The 16,333-nt window shown below is 37.3% G+C and overlaps 1 protein-coding gene across 1 annotated transcript; it reads right to left on the bottom strand.

The window, feature by feature from the left end:
- Nucleotides 1-860: 860 nt before the first annotated feature.
- hsf4 (heat shock transcription factor 4) lies at nt 861-15,466 on the bottom strand. Its single transcript, XM_077567758.1, has 13 exons — nt 14,994-15,466; nt 13,699-13,807; nt 13,487-13,614; nt 13,278-13,402; nt 12,457-12,532; nt 10,649-10,716; nt 9,901-10,000; nt 9,131-9,249; nt 7,227-7,457; nt 7,038-7,158; nt 5,936-6,001; nt 5,707-5,804; nt 861-4,084 (listed from the first exon to the last, which is right to left on the bottom strand). Exons 1-12 carry the CDS (start codon nt 15,117-15,119, stop codon nt 5,745-5,747), a joined length of 1,329 nt encoding a protein of 442 aa, XP_077423884.1. The 5' UTR covers nt 15,120-15,466; the 3' UTR covers nt 861-4,084; nt 5,707-5,744.
- Nucleotides 15,467-16,333: the final 867 nt, after the last annotated feature.

Below are 16,333 nucleotides of genomic sequence, written 5' to 3'. Positions count from 1 at the left end.
CTGTGAAGCGCTTTCAGTTTTGTGTTACATGGGGTGCCTGTATTCACAATGCACATACATGGGGCATTTGAGGAGAAGCTGAGCTTCCCTTACAGTCTTTGCGTAACTGCCACTGATAGGCTATTTGGGAATTTTTGATCCTAGTCTCATGTATTCAGAGGATTTTCACATTTTAAATTCACACCTGGCACTCCTAAAGTGTTGGTTACGACTTGAGTCGTGTTGGATTCAAAACATGTCAGACCAAAGGGAAAATTGTTGACCAACTGACTTGGATTCTACTTTTGGCCACAATGTGCAATGTTATTGTGGCTTAAGCAAGCAATGTTAAACTAAAACGTGAAACTTTTTGACGCTAAAACAGTGGCAGGCAGCCACCAGCGTAAAGATTTTGGTGGCATCCCACCACTGTACTTTACAGTTCAAAAGATTGTTTCCAAGCAAGTGAATTTGTGTAAAGCGCCCACCGTGTGATGTACTTGGCTGTAGATACACTATGTATACCAGCCAATCCCAGAACGCATATGGAAATTAATCACATGAATTAATCACATTCACAGCAAAGAGGAATCTAGAGTTTGTATGTTTATCACTATTTTTTTGGCATGTTTTTGGAATGTGGGAGCAGGCTGGAGTACCCGGCCAAAACCTATTCACGCTCCAAGGAAAGAACACACAAAATCCACACAGGGTTGTTCCAAAGGTCAAATTCATACAATCATACATGCATCATAAATTATGTACGCATGCAATGAAGATTTAGAATTAAAAACACCAATGCCATGAACGTCATTCAAAAATCCCTCTTCTTTCATTTATTATTACTGTATTTTGTTTACATGTGAAATACATATCCAGTTTGTTCGACCCTGTGTAACATTGCACTTTAGTCTTTTTATGAAAGCCATTTACAGATTCACATTTGCAGCTGATCGTGGCACACTTTAAAAGCATTGAAACACTAATATCTGTTTAATGGTAGTAATAAGATATTTTGGTGAATAGTTAAAAAATGCTACAATGCCGATGATGAGAGATGACACATTCAATTTAACTCGTTGACTGCCAAAAACGTTAAATAACGTTTAGTAAAATCCTAGGGAGGAGTGCCAAAGACGTTAAAAGACGTTTGTTTCAAAACAGAGGTGAAACTAACCATTTTCTATTGTTGATTACTGAAAAACGAAATAAGGTAGAAACAAACTTTTTTTTTCTGATGAAAGATGAGAGTCCAATCTTTCATTTGGTAGTATGTGTGTTTCCATAGTCCAAACACATAATTTTCTGTGGACCTTGAAAGATCAGTCAAAATGCTTGGCTGGCACTGGCGACATCCCGTTTCTGAAAACGTCTGGCAGTCAAAGAGTTAATTTTCGTAGCGCAACAATGCTTTTAGGGCATGCCAGGCTCTTTCTTTTACAGCAGTCATATTTTCACTTGGTTTGCTACAAATATTTAGCAGCATGCAGCTAAACACACATCCATTCATTTCCAGTGCAAATGATTAAAAATGAAAACAGGATAAATAAGGAACACAACAGCAGCTGAATGTGTGTAGTCACTCCTGAAAAACACTCATATTGTTGTGAGGAACGGGAAAATAAATGCTGTTTTAAATGTACTGTACACTTTCAAATATACAACTGTATTTTTAGTGCAATTCCACATGTCATACACCAAAGCTAACATGCACAGGGAAGGAGTGTCTACCTCAAAAATGAGTTTTCAAAGCTGAAGAAGTAAGTTTCTTATTTTCTTTGATAATTTGGCAGCCTCAGTGTGTTTCCATCAGGTTCCGATGGAAACAAATGATGCACTGATCAATTATAAAAGGCATAATAATATAATACATCAGAGTAAAAGTTGCATCAGCCAAAATCACAATAACAGTAAGCCAAATTGAAAACCTCCTCCCAGTCACGTTGCTTCTGCCTTAAGGAGTTTTGTACAGGAAGTCATTTTCCTTCTGCTGTGCATCTTACTTTGGTGTGTTCCACTTCACCACTCACAGTTGCTCTTTCCTACATTCCTATGGTCATCCACATATTGCATTCTGTACAGTATTGCACAATTCATATCATTTTTAAGAACTCACCCTCAAGTCAGGGCTCCAGACTAAATAGTCTGCCTCTAAATAGCAGCATTTTTATGGAATCAAATTTTGCTTGATTCTTTTTGGCACAAATCTGATTCCATACATTTTGCCCCTAAAATTTTAAACAGTGCAAGTAATGTTTTCTTTTTTTCCCCCCTGTATCTTTATTTATTTATTTTTTTAATTATTATTTTGTTTTATTCATGAATATTTTAGGTTTCATGCTGATAAATGTGAGCATTAACACACAGATTTACAGTATATGGGCTAAACGTTATACTTGCAAGCATAATATTTCAAGTTAGGGGACACTGTGCTCCTAGTAAAAATAAATAAAAGGAAATTAAAATTAGTGCTGTCAAAGTTTAAGCGTTAACTGGTTAATTAATCACAAAAAAATGTTGAATTAATCATGAATTAATGCAGATTAATCGCACTATTAATTTTGACCATAGATTATCCTTTAGCGTGACAGCGGATGGCTACGTTTAAGGTAGCACAGGTTGTGTTTGAGCAATAAACATAAATACATGCATTTAAATAAAGCAACGTTAGCATAAATGTTTACGTATCACATTTATAATATTTGTTCATGTCAAAATATTGGGGTCATTTTTTTTGCATTTTAAATTATGCAAGTAATTAACTGATTAGAAAAAGAGGATGAGCGTGTGCAGTGGAACAAAAAATGTTGAAACATTAAATGTCAAAAGGATGAACACATAAACGGTGCTCTTCAAATTTGGCAAGATAAAAATGTTGATTAAAAAATACTTTTTTATTAAGCGATTAATCGCGATTAATCAAAATTCCAAGATGTGATTAATCTGAATAAAAAATCGAATCGTTTGACAGCTCTAATAAAAATATTATAATAATAATAATAATGTGTTAATAATAAAAGTTAATCTGGATGGAGCCCTGCCTAAAGTATACTAGCACAAGAAGTAAAACTATGATATACCAGTCCATGGAGAGTTGATGTTTTAAACTGAATGACATTACCAGTATATGAGTAAATGGGATTTTTTTCTCAAGATGTACAGCCTAACAGATGAAATGCTCAAGAAACCACCTCACTGAACCTATATTAAAACACAGTTGGAAATTTGGAAGCTGGGAAAGGCAACGTCGAAATGTCTGGTATGTTTGTTTGTTCTCATGATGGTCCAAGTCTACCTTAAACAAGCAGGCGTATAATGCCAGTAATTCACAAACAAAACATATTTCATCATAACTGTATGTAGTTTGTGCAAAAATGCAGTGGTGTTGTTGGTTCAGTCGTCAAATTGAAAAGTTTAGAAGTTATTGTCCTCAAAACCAAACATGTAAATAGACAATACCTACCTGTCAGCCTACACATGTATACATGGGTTAGATATTAAACTTCCTACAGTATGTCCTACTGATACTTAAAATTGTTTCTGAGTGGATTTTAGAGTGGCTTGATTCCATATGTTCACTGAAGAATTTTTACCAATGACAACTTGCCTTTCATTAAGATTAACACAATTTTTTTTTTTGATTGTGTCTAAAAAAAAATCGGACAAAAAACCCAACAGAAAAATATACAATAACACCCTCACACCCTGTTTGAAAAAAATAAATACAGAAAAAAATACAATGATGCTCTCACACCCTCTTTGCACACACTCAGATCATCACAATATTATTTGTTTTAAATAAAAATGTTTACTTGTGTACATTTGTAAATAAGTTGATTCTGTGAGGAATATGTCACTTCCATAAGTAGGAAAACCCTCTCACAGAAAGACTAAAGTGCTCAAGCCTAGCATACACTGTGTGTACCTAGCTGGTAATAGAGTCTTTATATACTTGAAGCAATCCATGAAAGAAAAAAGACATAATTGGTACAAATATGATCATTTCTGCATTTCAGAAGAATACTTATGCAAATGAAGAAAAGAAAAGAAATAGTCTGGCCAGCCCGTAGGGTCAAATTTATGCAGGCTGAGATGTGTCTGTGGCCTACAGAGAAAAATATAATTATTAGAGCCAGAAAAGCAAGGTGAGAGATTTTACTGGAAATAGTTGTCACATAAAGGAGGAAACATACTTAGAGTTATTAAGATGATTTTGTAGCATAATGTTGCTGTCTGATTAACATAAAGTAGTGCTTGAAAGTATACATACCCAAGGGGTATGTAAACTTATGAGAGCACTGACTGTATGGTGAGAAAAATGCATAGTGCCCATCAAATCCAAAACACTGTGGCATTTGTTTTGATTTTCAGGGGTTGAAGTTGAGTAGAGATGTGCATGTGAATTTTGGTGATGATTCATAGCAAAGCGATATTTAGCTTTTGTACATTTATGGCTGCGTTCATAAATTGTAAACTTTCAAGTCCAATTTCTGGCTTATTTGTTGTTTTAAAGTCAATAGTTCATAAAAACAAACCAAAAGAAAAAGTTCAACAGATTTAGCACCGAAATCGAGCCTGCACTCATAGCCAGTTTTTGAAACATTTAAGTGCATGTGTCCAGAATGTCCATATTCAAGGGCATTCTGATATAATAATGGCATGCTGTGAAAAATAAATACTTATTGGGAAGACACAATTGTTTTAAGAGTATTTTAAAAGGATGTAATCCAAGGGTGTCAAACATGCGGCCTATGGGCCAGAAACGGCTCTTCAGGGGGGACGATATGGCCCGTGAGGACAGAACACAAACTGCAGTTTTTCACTAAAATGAACGTTTGTTGCTAATTTGGTCCATAGGAGAATGTACTGAAGACCATTTAAATTACATTTTGAAATTTGGCTGTTATTCATTTGATGGAATACACTCATTTCTGTTAAGAAATTTCATATTGGAATAAAATAATAATAAATGTGAATATGTCCAGAATGTACATGTAATATTTTGCAAATAAATAAATAAATACATAAATAAATAAAAGTGATCTGTTGTTACGTATAGCTTTTTAGGCCACTGACATAATGGTCCGGCCCACTTGAGATCAAATTTGGGCGATAAAGGCCCCTGGATTAAAATGAGTTTGACAACCCCGATCTAATCTGTTTGTGTCAGATTTAATTTCCTCACTATTTTTTATATTCCAAATAATATTAACATTTAATATATATATATATATATATATATATATATATATATATATATATATATATATATATATATGAACAAATGTCTCGGTAAACAGCATTATTTACAAGTAACGGGACAATGAAGCTTCATGAAGCACTTGCAATAAGTTTTTACTCCTCTAGATGGTGATCTTCATTTAAAGATAAGGGCTAGTGCAGGGGTGGCCAAGTTTGGTCCTCGAGAGCCACTATCCATTCTGTTTATCATGTCTTCCTCCTTCAGCGCAGTTGAATCTAATGATCAGCTCATCAGCAAGCTTTGCAGAAGCCTGATAACGATCCTGGTCATGAATCAGGTGTGTTAGTGAAGAGAAAAATGGAAAACAGGCTGGATAGTGGCTCTCGAGGACCGAACTTGGCCACCCCTGGGCTAATGCAATGGAAAAGTTTCCACTGCATCTTTAAACCAAGAGTGTCATCAAGAGGAGTCAAAAATATAACAATTGCTTCATGAAGGTTCATTGGTCCATCACTAATTATTACCTTCCATTTCAAAATGGGCCGCTTACTGCACAAACTGATCACTGTTTCTCACAAGTCGATGCTGGAAAAGCCTCAGGTTCTTGGTTTTGGAACACATACTGTGAAGTAACATAAATAAGCAATTTTAACGCTCAATCAGACATTGAAAAGCTAACTTGAGAACACACTAAAATAGACCAAAGTTATTCTATAGAAATAAAGAACCACAATATTTCATTCAGTGACTTACTGATTTGAGGTTGGACTCCATCTCATTGAAACTCCATTCAGTAAGAGGAAGGTTTATACTGAAGGGCTGCAAAATGATGGAGACAAAAGCAATGGCAACTAGTTGGTTTGCAGCATTAGGAATAGGGAGAGGCCAAACTGTACAGTGTAAGTACAGTAGTTATTTTACAGTTGTTCTAATAGATCATTAAAAAATAATAATAATAATAATCCGCCGTTGTTGTGGCCTGTAACCTGTCCAAGTCAATTGATAACTTTTTTTTGTTACCGTTTGGAGCGGGGATGTAAAACGCCTACTGTCAAGCATGGTGGCAGCATTATGTTTCGGGAGCGTTTTCAGGTGCCTTAGTCAAAATACAGCAAATTATGAACAACCACAAATAGCAGTAAGCGTTAACACAAAATCTTGGGACTTCTGTGATAAGGCAAATGAAATGTAAATAAAAGCCTACTATAACAGCTGAAATGTATTTGGCGTGAATCTGAGGATCTTTAAATGATGGCAGGTAACTGAGACTCCAATTTAAAATTTGAATAAAATTGGTTTTGTGATGAACATAGTCACATCCCAGTTATATGTTTGGCGTGTGCACTTGTACATCAGTAGTTTATTGTTACATCCTCTCTGTAAATGGTTTTGAAAAAATAATTGACTTCTACAAATTATAAGTCATATTAACTCTTTGACTGCCAAAAACGTTAAATAACGTTTAGTAAAATCCTATGGAGGAGTGCCAAAGACGTTAAAATACGTTTTTTTTAAAAAACAGAGGTGAAACTAACCATTTTCTATTGTTAATTACTGAAAAACGGAATAAGGTAGAAACAAACTTTTTTTCTGATGAAAGATGAGAGTCCAATCTTTCATTTGGTAGTATGTGTGTTTCCATAGTCCAAACACATAATTTTCTGTGGACCTTGAAAGATCAGTCAAAATGCTTAAAATCGGCTGGCACCCACGGCATCCCTTTTCTGAAAACGTCTGGCAGTCAAAGAGTTAATAGTAGAAAAAGTTGTGAAATAATTTAACATTGCCTCATTTTTTGAAATTCAGAATTGTGTAGACATCTACAAGTTTGTGGTTCGTGTGTGTGAGTTCTTACATCAATAACATTACTGGTCCCTGGATCCATATTACTCTGTTGATGGCTCCTGAGTATCAGCTGCTGCAACTCCTCCAGGCTCATATCCATATTTTCCACTGCATCAGAAGCACACTCCACTCTGCACACACAAATACACACAGTGACAAGTTGTGCGTGCATAAGCATCTACTTGATGGGAGCTCTTACCTCTCTATAGCAGCTCTCTTAATCCTCCTCTCTGTCACTGAGGCGGATGAGCCTCTCCCCTCCAAAACAGACTGCACCATTGCAACAGGAAGGACGGGAGGTTCTGAGGAGCACACCTCACAGGAGGAGGTCAATACCAGGGCGTCTCCTCCGCCAACACTGCCTCTTTTCACTCCTGCTCTCACTCCTGGACTCACAGGCTCTTCTTTGATCAGCATCAGGCACTTTTCCCTATGATTAAAAAATATATATATGGGGAAATTACTCACAAAGAACTCTGTGTAGGTCCGTGCCTTTTGTATGTTTGCTATACGATTGTGAGAATGAGAGTCAATTACAAATGATCACAACAGATCCTTTATGTCAGGGGCCCACAGTTGTTCATCAGTGTGACTCGGGGCCACAGACTTCCTAACCTGATGTATGATAAAAAATACCATTTTAGATTAAGGCCAAAATATGTGCAACATACATACTCTTAATATATTGGATTTTTCATATTAGGTTTGTCAATGCATTTATAAAATATAAATGTTATCCTCCTAATCTAGCAATAAAGGATTTCAAGCAAACAACAAAATAAACACACACTGTGGCAGTGTAAGACCCGGTGGAAGCGCAACGAAGCAATGTCTGCTATTAAGTGGTGAATGGTAATATTACACCTTAAAACTACAATCAATGCGCCGATTATTTTTCCATATATTTTTTTAAATATTTAGATTTTTTTAAATCCGTTTTTACTGAATCCCCCCCCCCCCCCCCCTCACATTTACCCAATATCCTACAGGTATCCTATATGGTATGTTTGTCAGCATTTTCTGACCCCCCCAATTAATCAAGAAGCCATTAAGAGTGTGGTGGGCCGCCGGTTGGCAAATCCCTTCTTTAGGTGCTGGTAATAAAAACTAATGTTTAAATTCTGTAAGTCAATAAACAGACAACAAATAAATAAAGTTAGTATTTAAGTCATACTTCCTACATTTTGATGAATCATATACTGACCCACCAGCAAACCTGTCTCCATTCTCAAGGATGTTGTCTCAGTGTGAAGTTAGTTATTAGTTTTTTAGTCCTAATACTATTCAATCTGTCAAATTTTCTTTTAAATACAGCGTCCTTGAGGGTCTTGAAAGGCGCTTCCAAATGTAATGAATCATAATTTAGTATTAAGTTGATCTTTCAGGGCTCCAATGGCCAATCTGCCAATTCTGGTGTTCTCTGGCAAATGCTGTATAGTGCCAAGCTATGAGCGCAGGCCCTGCATGTGCATGCCAGGCCCTCATTGAGCCCGTTTCTATGTAGCTTTGTGGCTACAAACATGCACATCAGTGGCCTGGCAGCAGGTGCCAGTTTGTCTCTTGCCTCCTGTTCCTCCTTGAATAATGGAGCACACACTCGAGCACTTCTGCTAGTTATTGCACTTTTGCTGCGCCCTCGACTTTTCCTGGAATACTGGCGTATAATTTGGTATTTTCCCCACACTCTCAGACTTCCACTGTGCTGGGAGACAAAGTAAAACTTGCGGCCATGTAATATACCAGTGACATGCAGTAAGGTTCATGGCTGGTGAAGCAGGAGCTATTTACTTGCTCCCTGAAAATTTTCTATATTTTTTAAACAAAGCTGTCTATTCCTTATATGTTTAAAATGATAAGAAAAACCTTCAAAATGTTGAAAAGTTGTTTTAACAAACATGCTTAATGCCATTTAACAATTTTTTTTTTTTAATCGACACAAATATTTCCACTATACTGCAAATAAATATCAGCTTTAAATATTGGTTATCGGCCTCCTTGTCTACTAATAATGTGCATCACCTTATTACCTTTTACTAGATGGACTAGTAGGTGTGAGTCATGCTGTGTAACAAATGTAATGCTACTTATATCAACTCCACTCACCTGGTCTCATCAGGTTGCATCTGCAGAGGCATGCTGGCTTGAGACATGTCTGTTACATCCGATATGATCGGCCCACCTGTCAGCCCAGTGGTAGAACACGAAGCAGTATCACTGGATGGCTGAGACAGAAAAACAACCAGGTCATGTTTGTTTACAGTATAGAACCATTCATTAATCACATTGCATTGCAAGCCCACAGTTCACCGATATCACCTGGTCTAAACCCCCCATCCAGGTAAGGAAAATTTCAGAGAAAACACAAATCACAACATAAGGTTGCCTTTATCTTTAAACCAATAGCACCATCTAGAGGTTTAAAAAATATTACAAGTGGTTCATGAAGCAGCAAACGCTCCTGAGTTAAAGCTTTAAAAAAAATACAGCTTTAAAACGTTAACTCGCTTTAACGCCATAGTTAACGCCATAGTTAGAGTTCAAGCCTTAAAAATGCACTTTAAAAGCTTTAATCCAAGAGTTAAAGCTTTAAAGATTTAACTTTGACAGAAGGTTCAGGCTTTGTTAGCTTCTAAGGGATAGCTAAAGAACTTTGTAAACTAATAACTGTATACGAAAAAAAAAAATGTAGCATATATTAATAAAAAGTGTATTCCTTTTTATTATTAGCATCACCATTAGTATGTGTAAGTAGCAGAGCATCTTGCTATCAAGGTTGCTCTTTATAGCAGCAAATTGAATTATGTACATGACTATTAGACATTAGTGAATGTACTGTAGGGAATGCATTGAGCAAGATTTGAATATTCTCTCACCGACTGGATGTAGAAGGGCTCATGCATTGGCTCCATTGGGTTACTATGGCTGAACTTGGAGGCAGAGGGGCTAAGCGAGCCGTCATCCAACATCAATGGCCTGAAGAGATGATAAGGATTTAATGAAACATCTGACTCAGAGCAGTTTGAGTTTGTTGTCAACTTTAATTTAAACAAGAAATTGTTTATTTGCTTGTATCGACTGTAATGAGATTTGCAATAACGTCAGAGGCGACTTAAGAATAAGTGAAAAATAAAGCACATAAAAAATAAATTAATAAATTAAACCCTACTGAGTCTGAAGTTGTGGTTAGTTAAACATTGTATTTACTCATCGGATATAACCATGATCCCCCGAATCATGTTGTCAACTAAGTTGTAAAGCATGAGGCATCATTGCAACTTTGCCAGGTAGCATGCTGACCCTGAAATGTCTGTTCTCTTGGCACCTTTGTGTGGGAACGGGCCTTTCCCACTGCAAGGCTGAACCAGCATTTTACATACATTGGCTGTAATAGGGTCATGCACTCTGCTCTGCCTTCTATTTGTGTGAGTGCGTGTGCGTGCGTGTGTGTGCGTGCGTGAGAGAGACTGATTCAGCACTTGTCGCCATTCACACAGCTTGATGGTTCAGTTTGTCAGCTGAGCCAGCCCTTCCCTCATGCCCCGCTATGGCCCCGTTTGTCTGACTTTTGTTGATAGGTACGTGTGTGTGTGTGTGTGTGTGTGTGTGTGTGTGCATACTCACAGCTTTCTCTTCAAGCTTACAGTGCCGGGTGTGTTGGACTGCATCTGGCTGAACAGAAACTGAATTAGCTGGCAAAGAGAGAAAAGGCACAGCATGAATCAGCAACCCTCTCTAAGCTTTCAATATCTTTTTCTCACACACAAACACACACACAACCATTGGGTATTAAAGTTAAATATATTTACTTAAGAAGGTCTGTACTGGCTATACATATTTAGTTATCACACTAACTACTCTATGATAGTTGGATTGGCAGAGAGAAAGGAGCTGTGGAAAAAAATACATTAGATTATATTCATTATTTACATTATATATATATGAATCGTAATACAAATCGAATCGCCAGGTACTAGTACTAGTACTAGGTACTATATATATATAGTGATAAGTGATCCTCCGAATATAAATAAATACAATTAAAGCCGAAAGAATATGGCCGGAAGAGGATGTTGTGGTGACGCAATCCAAAAAAAAAGAAAAAAAGTTTGAATTAAACACCAAGCACCGGGGTGAGTGTCTGCCTCGCTGCTCGCTGGCGTTTCTGAGTACCGGGCTACCGGCAGCTTCATTGTGCACACCGGAGAAGGAGAGGGTCGCTTGGTAAACTGTCAAAAAAGAGAGCGATGTCGAGTATTGCACTTAAGTTGAGCCACTTTCTCCTGCAGCGCCTTTCTTTTTTTGGGATGAGAGCCCCTCGAGCGCTTCCACTTTTTCACCTGCATTCTGGTGGCCGTGCTAAATACTTTAGCTAATGTTAGCACTATTGCTATCAACTGTTCAGGACGCCGTGTGTGACTTTGTAGTCCGTTTCCCAAAGCCGATTGGCTGGTGCGAAGAAATGTATTAATTTGTATACGTTGGTGAATATGTGAATGTGGCGATTTTAAGTGCGCCGCACCGTGTCCCGCTCCAAATAGCCTACAAATGCCATCCATGGCCGCCGGTGCGAAGTACTGTACATTGACTATAAAGTGCAATTGCGCCACCAAAAAATGCTCAGTTGCTCACCGCGCATTTGGTGTTTAATGTACCATTCGCCATCATGTCTCTGATGTCTGTGGTGTGGACGCATTTCGATTTATATTGTGCTTTGGTAAAATGTCCGTGCTAAATAGGCCTGAATATTTTACAATAATATTATAATTTTAATTAATTATAATAAATGCAATGATAATTAAAAAATGGCATTTTTTTTTTCGCCGTTTCAGTTTTCGGCTAAGCATTTCTCATTTTCGGTTCCGTCCCAAAAATATTGTTTTGGTGCATCCCTAATATAGCTGATATTGACTACCATCGCAAGCACAGATGCCTTAAAATAAAGCTGGTATCAGCATAGACACCCGGTCTCAGTACTTGCCCACCTCTGCATAGGTATTTATTGTGACAATAATGAGCTACAAATAATTGCAATACGTCTTTGTAATATTTCTGTAAAAGTTCACCAATTACTAGTATTAGTGTTGACATTTTTCAATGCATGTTCCTGTTCATGACTAATAAATAAAATAACATCTCAATGATGCAGAATGAAAAAACTTAACAAGTATCACCATTGGGGCGTCATTATTGTTGATTTAGACATCATGAAGCAATTTTGTATTCTTATGGAGAAGTTAAACAACAAAACAGCACTGGCGCACTAGTCAATCAAATATATTATTTAGTCAAATGCGTATTGATAATAAAAAAAATCAAGAGCGGCATGGCTCAGTGGTAGAGTTTGGGTTCGATCCTCACCGCTGGTGACCCATGTTTAAGTATCCTTGAGCAGGAGCAAAATTCTCCACATCATATAAACATTTACTGACCTTGTTCATGACCTTCTGTTGCTGTGTGTGGTTCTGTCTCAGTGAGACCACCTCCCTCCACAGAACCTCATTCTGCCTACAAACAGTACAGAGAAAAGATGTGATCACACGCACAAGAAGATATATTTAGTATTATTTTCAATTAATGCAAGCAAAAATGTTTTTCTGCAATCACGATTTGATATATTTCCGTGCCATCTGTTTCATATGTCTCCAATCATCAAATTGACACAGCATATTTGTTTTTAGCTTCATCCAAACGCAGCATTTTGAACGAATCACTTTGTGGGCCTATTTACAGTAATTCTGTTGCGTTATTTTGAATTCAGGCCGCAATGTTGCTGTCAATAATTCATGCTTATGATTGGTTGATATGAAGAGCAAGCGTGTTAATCATTGTGGCTTCCAACACATTTTGATCTGACAACGGGAAGATACAACTGTATGCACGTGCATGCACGTGTGTGCGCGGCAGTCAGGTGAGCAGGTGAACATTCTCTGCTCTCATTAGCAAACAATGCAGAGTACAAAGAAGCAGCAGCACACAAAGAACACACAGCGGCAGCTGAACAACAATAGCCATAGAGAGAAAAAAGGTTCTCTTCATGTACTGGTTGACATGATCCAACATCGCAACAGGAGTATCATGGGTTTCTCAAGCATGCATATTTATAACAGCTGGATGTATTTAGCACTCAAATGGCAATATAAGGATTTTATTTATGAAAAAGATTGAAATGGATGGATTTGCGTTGTTTTCTGGATTTGTTCACTAGCCGTGTTCCAGGATCATGTTTAGCACACACAAGTTGTCTACTCACTGCTTCATGTCCTGCATCTGACACTCCATGTTGTCCTGCTGTGTTCTTAGTAGCTGAACTTCATACAGCAGTTTACTGAGGTCCTCCTGGCGAACTTTAGTCTCCTCGCTCTTCACTATTGATACCTGCACACACGCTCATTCCGTCAAGCAGAGTTTGTTTCGGCACAGGATTCTTCATTCTGTGAGCATTTCATGTCCATTCAATACCTTTCTTTTGATGTGTTCCAGCATGTGTTCGTGTCCCTGGAGGAAGTACAAATGTTGGAACTCTGTATCGTCTCTCTCAGGCTTGACCAGACCACTTTGCTCGATATTAACAACTTTTCGAAAGCCGTCTAAACACACAGAGAAATCATAATAGAAATGTATTAAGAAGAAAAGAGCACAAACGGATGAAATCACAATAAAAGAAGACTCACACATGTTGAGCTGTCGGACAAAGCTTGCCATATTATTGTGTTTGAAGTACTTTGGTAGCACTTCCTTGGCAAAGCGACCCTGGTCAAATACATGGAAACTGGTCCCAGTCTGAAACAGACAAATTGAGTAAGGGTTTTAAGAAATAAATCTGGTTCGCAATCTATCAATCTATCAATCAATCTATCAATCAATCAATCTATCTATCTATCTATCTATCTATCTATCTATCTATCTATCTATCTATCTATCTATCTATCTATCTATCTATCTATCTATCCATGTCCGTCCATCCATCCATTGTACATCCGTATGTTTTTCTCTTTAAATAATAATAATAATAATAATAATACATTTTATTTATAGGTGCCTTTCTTCCTTGTACAAAAAAAAAAAATCCTCACTTTTTAGGAGACCCCAAAAATGGCATGTTTGGTTCAACCATTAACCATTATGTTTTTCTATTTAATAATAATAATAATAATACATTTTATTTATAGGTGCCTTTCTTCCTTGTACAAAAAAAAAAATCCTCACTTTTTAGGAGACCCCAAAAATGGCATGTTTGGTTCAACCATTAACACGGCATGAAAGACATTTTCAACACTTAAATTGTGAATAATTTGCCAAATATCACCCACACATATAGACTGACGTATAGATTTGTAAAAAAAATCTGAAATTGATCAAATCGTGACAAACGATAAATGAATAATAAAGGCTGTTACCCCCCCCCCCCAAAAAAAAATTATATGAAGACATTTGTGAATAGGTAGATCATAGAATCATATGTATTTGTTATCTATAGTTGCAATGAAAAAGATGCCCTCTGTTTAAAAATATAATCTGTCAGACTGACACTTATTTTTGATTTTGTAATTGACAACTATTAATTAGGGTGGTCCAAAGCTGACACAACAAATTGTTGTTTTGTCGCTGCTATGTGAAAAACAATAATGTCCTTTTTTTTTTTTGTTGGTGTTTTGTCCCTGCTATGTGAAAAAAAATGATGTCAATTTTTTCCTCATTTTTTATTTTTTGGTGTTTTGTCACTGCTTTGTGAAAAACAATTATGTCAATTTTCCCCCCTATTTTTACGTTTTTGGGATGTCAGTTTCATCCCCAAAACATTCAAATGTTTTTTTTTTAATTTAAAAAAAGTGTATTTCACATAGCAGCGCCGATATATTGTATTATGGGTAACCGATGTGTCGAAAGCATGACTTTTGATACAACACAGCACAGCACATTGGTCTCTCGTTTACGAACGTTCAATAGATGATTTTAGCCGACTCACAGCACTCCAGCAGATTAGGTGGTTAGTATCTGGATCCTCCACAAGAGTCCACAGTTTGGTGAGAAAAGCCGGAACATTGCTGGTGTAGCTGCCATCAACACCCAAGGCACCTGGAGACTCCTGCATGTTGACTCGGTCCACTGCCACAGCCGGCGGTCACAACAGGAAACCAGATGTTTGCGTGTGAGAGTGAGGAAGGCCGTATGTGTGTATGTTTGCCAATTCCACACACTATTCCATTTTGGAGAAATCCACTTGTGGAAATCCGTTACTGATATTCCCAAGTTTGCCGCAGTCTATTTGATTCCATGCCTGTCAAGCACAAGCTCATCTTGTTTATGTCATGTCCAGTTTTGTATTTACCTTCCCTTGTCTTGACTGGCTTGTCAAATATCTTAAAAATATCTGTATTAATCTCTCAGCAGGCCTTTTCGGATATTCCCCTGAATTTTTCTGCCCCCTCTCTGCTCTCTCTGCCCCACCATCATTCAACTGAATGTCATCACAGAAGGTACTTGTCAGCACCCACACCATTCAAACCCATCCCCTAACACACACGTGTGCACACTCGCATGATCGCACACACACACACACACACACACACACACACACACACACACACACACACACACACACACACACACACGCACACACACACACACACACACACACACACACACACCCTGGCCTCTCGCTAACAATCTAAACACTAATAATCCACCAATTTCCAATCACCTAATGTAACGTCAGTACAATTGTTTGAGATGTGGTGCTGCTGACATGTTGAAACATGTCTCAATGTAGCTGTTGATATACATGTGCACAAAGGATCTTTGAAGAGTGGATGCTGTATTTTATATAGACTCTTCAGGCAGTCTGTAACTTTTGGTCAAGGTCAACATGAAAATATTTGGATGTTATTGACAACAAATCGATCTATAGGCAGTTCTCTTCTTTGAGAGGCTTTTAAAGCTGCATTACTGCCTTTTGTCCTCTGCGAGGCACTATAACACCAAAACAATCTAATGACAATGCAATATAAGATGAAATACAGTATTATTATTTAAGTAAAAGTATTGTATGATACAGTATATTTAGAAGGTTAGTCGTTAATGAGATCCGATAAAACTTCAATTATACTGGGGGGTGGGGGGGGGGGGGTTGTCTAGCTCTGTGTACTTAGAAAAAAGCAAGGCAACTAATTGCATCAGTTTATAAATTGATACAGAAAATTAGCCAATAAACTTTTTCTATGAGTAAAAAAAAAAATTTTTTTGCAAGTAAAGACAAGTTCATTGTTTCACTGGTCAATCTTTTAGTCTTTAAGGTTAGTTACATAT

The sequence above is a fragment of the Vanacampus margaritifer genome, chromosome 6 (assembly GCF_051991255.1).
Source record: "Vanacampus margaritifer isolate UIUO_Vmar chromosome 6, RoL_Vmar_1.0, whole genome shotgun sequence".
In the NCBI taxonomy this organism is placed as follows: Eukaryota; Metazoa; Chordata; class Actinopteri; order Syngnathiformes; family Syngnathidae; genus Vanacampus; species Vanacampus margaritifer.
This window is presented reverse-complemented; position numbering and strand designations above follow the sequence as displayed.

What these genes read in the sequence shown, in the direction of transcription:
- hsf4 (XM_077567758.1), bottom strand. Translation starts at nt 15,119, where the DNA reads ATGCAGGAGTCTCCAGGTGCCTTGGGTGTTGATGGCAGCTACACCAGC. An exon ending in TGTCCGACAGCTCAACATGT is followed by an intron (nt 13,615 to 13,698) that starts GTGAGTCTTCTT and finishes CTGTGTGTTTAG; the next exon opens with ACGGCTTTCGAAAAGTTGTT. An exon ending in AACAGAAGGTCATGAACAAG is followed by an intron (nt 10,717 to 12,456) that starts GTCAGTAAATGT and finishes TCTCTTTGCCAG; the next exon opens with CTAATTCAGTTTCTGTTCAG.